The following is a 9,253-nucleotide window of genomic DNA, read 5'->3' as shown; positions in this document are numbered from 1 at the left end:
TGGCGCGGTGCTGGGGCGCGGGGCGTCCGCGGGTTGTGCGCGGCGCTGGGCGGAGGTGAGGGCGCGATATGTGCGTGGTGCGGGTCGACATCGTGTATGCCCCCGCGCTGCAGCTGCGCCCGCACCGCGGCAGCGGCTGCGCTGCAGCTGCGCCCGCACCGCGGGAGCGGCTCTCTGACTCCCGCATACGTCGGCCTTTTCTCCGCCGTGACGTCACGGAGCTGTTTCCCGGGGAGTGTGGCGCTGCTGCTGCGCGGTGGGTGGCTGGTTTCTAAGCCGTCTTTTCAGTGTCTTCGAAGCACATTTGTGGGGGGGCGAGGGGTGCCCAGGAACGATCCCTTGTTGCCTCTCAGTACATCTGCTTTTGGCCCCGGTATCCCCGGACGTTGGCGCAAGGAGGGGGGGGGTGGGGGGGTATTTCGGTATTTCCTGGGTGCTGGTGAGAGGGCTCATAGTCCTGCCAGGTGTGAGCTGACTCGTGAGCTCAAAAAGATGGACAAATTATGCATCTAATCACAGCAAGTAGTTTTTCAGATGATTTCCTGGGTGCTGGTGAGAGGTCTCATAGTCCTGCCAGGTGTGAGCTGACTCGTGAGCTCAAAAAGATGGACAAATTATGCATCTAATCAAAGCAAGTAGTTTTTCAGATGCCGTAGGACCAATATCTTCAGTGGCAAGATAAAAGCCAAACTGGCTGTCACTAACGAACCACAGGGTATGTTCATCCGAGGCTTTTGTGGGTCCGCAAATTAAAATTGCTGCAAGGAGCGTGTCGTGCTGGGCTGGCTGATCTACCTGACTCAGATAATATCTGTGGGTTTGAGAAAACATTTTTGGATTTAACTGAATTGTAAAACCACTTTAGAAGTTAAACAGCGGCCGCTTGAACTCAGACTGGTTTCCTGTTGCTATCAGCTTGAGTCAGAGCCGGGAGAGTTTATTTCTGCAAGGAGGGGTTCTGCTGACAGGTTCGTGTTTGTTGACATTTCAGAGTGGGAGGTGAAACTAGCTTAGCTACAGAAACTGGGCACTGAGCAAGCGGGACAACCTCAGAGATTTCTCACCTTCCTCAGTCCTTCTAGGTAATCTTCAGATTGGTCACAGTGGGCAATGAAGTAATTCCTGGATCAGCCTCCTCTTCCCAGCTCTCAGGTGGTTCTTTGATCAGTGGAGTCATGTACTGCTTTACATGCAAGTGGAATAAATGACACATTTTTTAAAACCAGAAAAGCTTCTCAGCTCAATAAACAGAGATCATTCAGAATGACTCTTCTCGGCAGGCAAAAAAATCCAACGTCTTTTTGTAAATGTGAGCAAAGATTGTGTTTCAGAAAGGAGAAAAAACATCCTGTGGCAGTCACTGAGTGACTTGCTACAGATGGCATGATTAAATTTTCATTATTCGGTGTTGCAAAGTCTTCTGAGGAATGGCGAACTTAAGAATCAGTAGAAAAAAGTAGTGGTAGAGTTACATAGGGAATAAGCCTGCCATTCTTCTCCAGCTAAATGAAAGTACACTGTTCAGGAAAAGGGGGAGAAGAATGTTATTCTCTTCGCTGCAGAAACCAAATATGCTGATAGAAGGCTGCCTTTGCCATTGCAGGTAGCTAACAGACCATAATTATCAGGAGGTTTTATCGTCATGTTTTGTTTGAATTAAAGGGAAGAATTGCTGTTTCTCACATAAAGCCTGCAGTAGCTGCGTGGTGGTGGTACAGCCGTCACCAGTTCAGTTCACCACCATCAGAAGGTATTGACAGCTAAGGGATTTTGCTCACTGGCAGCCTCTCCGCCTTTTTGCCTTGCCCTGATACGTGTAAGCTAAGAGGAACATACATGCTCAAAAGACTTCTCTGTGATTTTCATTTGTAATTTGATCTTTAATAATTATGTCAAAACTTAAGGATATGCAACATTTTCTTCTTCTAAGACTATGATAATACTTTAGGATTTTGAAATATTTTCAGATACAAATGTAGATTCCATTTCTTTTACATTATCCAGCTGCAGCTTCTAGTACTGATAAGATGGCAGAATACTCTCTGTCCTACATACCGTGCAAAAGTAATTTCATGTAGATGTGAGTTCTTTAAGATTTTAATTCCACCTGCAGGATATGGGCATACCCATCTTGTGAGAATGTTTTTATGAAGTCTCGCTTAGTAATACAAAACAACTCCTGTAGCATAGAAACTCTTCTGGTAAACAAGGAAATGGGATTGCACAACCTGAAAATCAATTTATAGCTTCCTGTAGTGTGTTTGTTGTACAGTATGGCAAAGGAAAACTAGGCGCAGATACTCAGTCTGGTTCCTTACTTGTAAAGAGTGGTATCTTCCTGTGTTAGTATCAGCATTGTCCACTGCAGGTGAAGATACGCTGTCAAATTTCATACTGTTTTTCATACTTCTGATATTTTAAATATTCCTTCCTAAACAGTATTAGGTGAGTTGTCCAAGGCTACTTATTGTTAATTGTGCAGTGACAGAACATTAATATTTCCAGAGCTTAGGTATAAACAGACATAGAGGCATGTCATTCTCTACCAAGTCTTCAAGTGTTTTTTCAGTTGAGGGAAAAAAAAAGTTAGTGAATTACTGATGGCACCACTCAGAAGGATGAATCCTTCATGTCTCACTTTAATTACAGGGGACACATGGAAAGCAAATTTATTTCTTGCATCCAGTGCTTTGCATGAATCACAATAGATGGAGCTTTTGTACTTCTGCATCATATTTAGCTGTTTCATATTTATCAAGTCTTCACAATAAAACATTTCTTTCCAAAAAGGTTGTCTTTAAAAGCTCTTCCAGCCTCGGTTTTCTGATCCGCACTGTTTGCGTGCTGCAGTCTACAGTGAGAAACTGTGAAACCTCAGCTAGACTGCTGTAAGCCCTGTTGCATCACTGCTGCCTGTCCCCTCCTTCCCCGTGCAAAATGACTCTTTTTGGTCTTGGAAATGCAATACCTCCTCTTCCTTTGAAAACCACATCTAGGCTGATGGCAATGACATCATTTCCACAAGCTGTCATCATAGTGATGCTGACAAGGCTTGACTGGTGGTGAGTGTGAAGCTTTTGTTCTTAGCTCAGGATCACCCGGCTCTGCAGCTGTGTTGCAGGGATAGCCAGCGGAACTGTCCTTTGTAGACTACGGTCCTCTTCCAGCTCGGGGTTGTTGAGGTTAGACCAAAATTGCTGTGAGGTGCTGTGAGGCCTCCTCCTCAAAATTTTATGAGTGGTTAAAGAAAATCTGCCTCACACAGTACTTTCTGAACAATTTTAATAAAACAAATGCAAAATCAAAAGCCTGAAGTAACAGCAGCCTCACTCTAGCAGGCAAAGTATGAAATCAAGGATTTGGCTCTATTTTTATGTTTTGGAGATGAGGTCTCTGCACAACACAAAGGAACCCTTTCATCTTAAGGTTTCAGGTTAGCTTTTTTTGATTCAAGTTGAACTTTACCTTGAAAATATTTTACTGTTGCATTCCTTGGTATTGCACTAATCACTTGACTGAGCTAGTGTAGTGCAAAATACACATATATAAAATAAGGTACACACCATCATAGGGATGGGCAATGACCTGGGGCAGCATTGTGTATGTTATGTGAATTTTGTGACTTACGTGCACTGTGAGAAGTGACAAGTGCTTTGGGAAGACATAAAAAAGAGAGAGCAGAGTGAGGATGGAGCTCCTCCAGAGCTGTGCCTCGTTCATGAACCACTTCTGCTTTTTCTCCTCTCAGGTGCTGTGCTCTCTTTTGCTTGCGGTGACTCCTGCCAAGCATGGTGCCAGATCATCAATGTGTCTGAATCACACTCTTCTCTCCTCACTTCTATGGAAGGGACTCTCAATGAAACGAACCAGAGCATTTCTACACCTGCCGGAAGCAAGTATCGCCTCTACGTTGGCTTGGCTTTGGCAATAGGTTCCAGTATCTTTATTGGTTCTAGTTTCATACTGAAGAAAAAAGGACTTTTGAAACTGGCAGAGAAAGGAGTCCCTCGAGCTGGTAAGCGGTGGTGCCTACTTTGCTCCTGCTGGGGACACAAATGCCTCCGAAAACTTGGCAAAATCAAGGTTCAAGTAATAGATCTGCACATTTAAAACCACTGTAGTTGAAAATTGTTGTACTTTAGAAGTCCTGTCTTGGCTAGGAATGGAAATACAGTGTTATTTCTTTGCTTGTGATTACAGGGACTGGAATTTCAGAATAGCTAGGGCTATGGTGGCAGAGGTGGGTATTACATCTGGTAGGCTGGTGTTATTTCCTCCTTGACAGTAGTTAGATACCAAACAAAATTCTCCGTTCATCTTACCCTTCAAAATGTTTTTCTCTCTTTTTTTTTCTCCATCTTTTTTCTTCCTCATTTGAGACAGAAGGACTTAAGATGGTAACTAGGCTTAGGATTTGCTTTGTTGGTTTTTTTTAAATGAAGTGCAACAAACTGTAGAAAGGATGACTATTACAAAAGTTTCTACATGTAGTGCAACTATTCTTTCATCAAAGTCAACAACTGAAGAGCTAGAAAAAGACCCATTGGACTAATCTCATCATTCCCTTTGCATGGATTTAAATATATAGCATTAGCAGGTTTTCTTCGTTGTGTTTATTGCAATATACTGTTCCAGAGAATTTGGTTATTTGAAACAAATGTGTTACTGAATGTTCAATATATTTGTATTTTATGTGAAAAAAATTAATGCATGCAGTGGCATTTTTCTTTCTAATTTCTCACCATTTAAAGTATAAGGAGAGTTAAAATGCACCGATATATTGGATCTGACCTGAGAAAACACTTCGAAGTTTTTCTTAAGCTCACCAACATTCTTTATAGACATCTTTCTTTTGCTTGAGACTTTTCCGTTAGTCAAATACCATTTTTCAGAAGTCTGAGCCACAGAGCAGTATAGTCATTAATAAAAATGTCATTCAAAATAATGACTTTTCATGTCACATACAGATAACATGCTTTTTCAGTACTTTGTATGACTAGAGGCAAATGCGAAGCTGTAGTTTAGTTTATTATAATAAGGTGGTCTCTTCTAAGAGGAAATTATTTTTTCTGCTTTCAGGACAGGGTGGATATTCTTACTTGAAGGAATGGCTTTGGTGGGCTGGATTGCTCTCAAGTAAGTCACTTCTTTCCTCTCAACCTGCGTGCAAATGCTGCATAAGCAGGTTATTTTCCATAGATTTATTCCCTCATTTTTCACTCCCCTCACTTTAAAAGAAATGTTTTTGCAATCACCCTTATGACAGAAGCTGTTCTGATATCCTGCATCTTGAATATTGCATTTTTTCTTTGCAGAATAACAACCTTTTTCTTTAATATCCAGTCAGAAGTGATGGAATTGAAGCTATCCAGCTTCTAGGAGGACTTAGGGGAAAACTTCAGCCTTTATTATGTCCAGATAGATAATTTTAAAATGAACATTTTCATATATAATATATAGTGTAGAAAAAGTATTTTGTTTTATATTTGCTATCATACAAAATATTTATATTGAAACTCCTTTTATTCCTTCCCCCCACCTAAACCTGATCCTGATGTTCTTTCTTCTGCAGTGGGATTAGGAGAAGCTGCAAACTTTGCTGCCTATGCGTTTGCACCTGCAACCTTGGTTACCCCCTTGGGTGCACTGAGCGTTCTCATAAGGTTGGTGTAAACTGGAAGCAAACCTTGACAATTGAACCATCCACTGCATGAGGGAAAAATACTGTCTTTGACTGGAAGTAGAGAATTTTTATAAGAAAACTGAGAAGCAGTATATGGACAAAAAAATGCTTTCTGTTCCGTGGTGGAAAGATCCTTTTCTTATTTAGAACTGAATTTTCTGGGTAAAAGAGAATAAGAAGTCTTGTTCCAGAGACTAATAGATGCTATTCCAACAGCCTTCCACCTATATTATAAAGTATTTCTTATCAGCATTTACCAGGATTACTGCTTGCGCACAGAGGTAAAAAGCTGCAATTTATCTCTTCCTAGAGAACTGAAGCTTTCTTAAAATGCTTCTTCAGTTGTGAAAAAGCTTCAGAGGAAAATACTGTATTTCCCCATTAAAATATTCTTTAAAACGTTTCTTTTTTGTAGGAGAATAATAGCATGTTAAGCCTCACTTAGTAACCATTTTGGGTTTCCTTGGTTTTTCCCAAGTCCTACTGGGAAGAAGGCAAAGAAAATTTTGGCTTTTTTAATAACCACAGTTAAAATTCATGGTTCTTTTGAAACATGAGTGCCCTTCAAAGACTCATTATTTCCAGTGTATGAAGAAACAAATAATTTCCAAGGACTTAAGCTCATGTACTAATATAGCTATCACAGAAGCAGAAAAGGCATAGATTATGCTTACAACAAATGCTCTGGGAAATAATTTATTAGCAAAACAGGATTATTGTATTTTAAATGTAAAACTCTTGTTTTGAAGACCTGAATATACTATATGAAGCACTGTGTTTAAAACAACCTGGGTCATGTTTTGTGTGTGGTTTTTTTTTTTAAAGATGCTTGCAGTAGTCTAACTGATAAAATGCAGCTGTTCTGTCATACCAAAACCAGTGTAACTGTCATCCACAGATGAGGGAGCAGATAGATGCAGACTAACTGGCTGCTGCTTCACGAAACAGCCTGAGTTTTAATGCCCTCTCTGTTGATGTGGATACCAATCTTTCTAATTTTCATAAAACAGAGAGGTTGTGAGAACTTCATGTTAGTGAGCTCATTACTGTTGTGCAAAAAGTCTGTAATTTGATCAGTGGGTTGAAAAACTATTTGTGAGCGCGTCCACAAACCATTAAGCCTGTGCCTAAGGTTGTGCTCTAGCTGACTAATTGTGTGCCCTAGGAGGTGGCCTCATTTGGGCCATATTATTATACTGATGTTAAATCTTTAACCCCTTGGACAGCTTGGAGTCAGTCCTCTTTGAAGGGGGAGACATGACTTCTTTGCGGTTTTGAGAGAGTCCTTGTCAAGCCAGGCAGAAACTGTGCCTAGGTGGTAGAGCCCAGGGAGAGATGAGGAACAGTTTCCAGAACTTGTGTGTATTGGTTCTAATGGCAAATGAAGTGCTTTAAACCATTTTTGGAAGAAAACAACTCATGACTGATCTATAGGTGTGTGAGAGTGCACACCCCTGACGCAGGCAATAAGTAATGAGAAGTTCCTTGAGTAATTCAAATCCTTTACAACCTGGAGGGGAGGGATCAGATTACTAACTCCCTCTAAAACCTGACACGATCTTCTTGGTCCTAATAAAACCTCTTGCAAAACTCCTTAAAATTTGACTGTTTCAGGCTGGTTTCCAGTTTATCTAAATTCAAAAGAGATTTTGAATTACTGTCATGTTACACAGACAGATTTTAGAAGTGAACTCTTCCATTATGTTTTGCCAAACAGTGCTATATTGTCATCCTATTTTTTAAATGAGAAGCTGAATATTCATGGAAAGCTGGGCTGTCTACTGAGCATTTTGGGGTCAACAGTCATGGTTATTCACGCCCCTGAGGAGGAGGAGGTCACCTCACTAGATGAGATGGAAAGAAAGCTGCAAGATCCAGGTCTGTATGCAGTTGCAATGAACCTGTGCTAGACTTCACAGACAAGCATTCAGGACGCTGAGTAACTTCTAGCATGTATTTGGAAGAGCCTGATATTTTTTCTCATGCACATTACTCTGCTTCCCTTTTCTCTTTCTTACAGCGTTTGTTATGTTTGCTGTTCTCCTAACAGTTGTTGCCCTCATGCTGATTTTTATTGTGGCTCCAAGGAGAGGTCAGACAAATGTACTCATCTACGTTTTAATTTGCTCACTCATTGGTGCCTTCTCTGTCTCATCTGTGAAAGGTCTGGGCATTGCCATTAAACAAACGCTGGAGCAGAAACCAGTTTATCGACATCCTTTGGTTTACATTTTGGTGGGCACATTAGTGCTCTCAGTCAGCACTCAGATCAACTATCTCAACAAGGCGCTGGATGTGTTCAATACATCTCTAGTGACACCTATTTATTACGTGTGTTTCACCACGACGGTTGTGACATGCTCTATCATCCTGTTCAAGGAGTGGAGTAGTATGGACCTGGGTGATATCATTGGAACCCTAAGTGGATTCTGCAGTATCATCATTGGCATTTTTCTGTTACACGCTTTCAAAAACACTAACATCACCTGGAGTCAGTTGATGGCCACTGTTGCCAAAGAACAGTCATTACCACGCCGTGAATATGAAACCTGTCACACTTTGCTGGAGAGCATGGAAGACCCAGCTTTGGCATATGAGGAGGACACTGTTTCATTTGGTCAGTGAAGCTCTTAAGTAGTGTTTATCATTGAAGTATCATGAATTGCAGACTCAGCCCACCAGTGACCACCAGAATGCTCTTCTTTTCTGCAATCCTCTGGAAAATCTTCTGTAAGGCCAGTTAAGTGTGGACGTTCCTGTGCCAGCTGCTGGTAGTAATGAATGAAAGTATCCAATAATTAATATGACAAGCAGAAACCTGATGGTGATTGTATGCCAGACAGTGAATAACCTTGTCTGTTCATTTTGCAGCATCTCCTGATGGGGAATTTTAACGGAAGAGAATGGTCTTCACAAGCTATGTTTACAAAGTGCTATTTTCCTGTCATGATAAAGATAATCTTTGATGAAGTGACAAACACTCTGCTATTATCTTAGCAATTGCCTTAATATTTCAAACTTTCTTTATATTTTCATAATTCTGCCTGAAGGATATTGACTGGAGATATTAATATAAAAATTTATGCAAGTTTTTTTTTTATTTTTGATGACCTGACAATGAATCTCAAATAGAAGTCATAAAAAAATTTATGAAATGTGGTTTTTGTTAACCATTCCCCTTCAAAATCCATTTTTTAACAGCAAAGTCTTAGCACTTCTACCTTAGGAGATCTAAATGGGTTGCAAATCCTTTTTTACATCAAAGCTACCACCATGGAACATTTTAAGAAAAAGTAAATTCATTAGAGGCCTGAACATAGTTGCTGTTGTTTTAAAAAAATTACAGAAGATAAAAGAATAAACTATTCAAAGGCAGAAGAAAACCAGAATGTGCGTTTAGGAATTTCCACTTGGTTTTACACAACTTTGAGGCTTAAGAAGTGTCTTTAGTTATTTCCATACTTCTTCCTAATGTCGCCATCTATTCATCAAAACCCATTTAAGCTTTTCAATTTTTTTCTGGTTTTATGGAAAGATATTATAGTTTCTTAGCAGGAAACCAGTTCTGTT

General features: G+C 40.5%; 1 protein-coding gene across 1 annotated transcript; it reads left to right on the top strand.

Annotated features, from left to right (window-relative positions):
* Window positions 1–68: 68 nt before the first annotated feature.
* On the top strand, window positions 69–8,308 carry NIPAL1 (NIPA-like domain containing 1). The gene is made up of 6 exons (XM_010133752.1): window positions 69–237; window positions 3,749–4,015; window positions 5,080–5,136; window positions 5,573–5,663; window positions 7,401–7,561; window positions 7,704–8,308. Exons 1-6 carry the CDS (start codon window positions 69–71, stop codon window positions 8,306–8,308), a joined length of 1,350 nt encoding a protein of 449 aa, XP_010132054.1.
* Window positions 8,309–9,253: the final 945 nt, after the last annotated feature.

Source organism: Buceros rhinoceros, unplaced genomic scaffold (assembly GCF_000710305.1).
Source record: "Buceros rhinoceros silvestris isolate BGI_N320 unplaced genomic scaffold, ASM71030v1 scaffold12873, whole genome shotgun sequence".
Lineage (NCBI taxonomy): Eukaryota > Metazoa > Chordata > Aves > Bucerotiformes > Bucerotidae > Buceros > Buceros rhinoceros.
The sequence above is the reverse complement of the archived record's forward strand: the minus strand, read 5'-3'. Positions and strand labels throughout refer to the sequence as shown.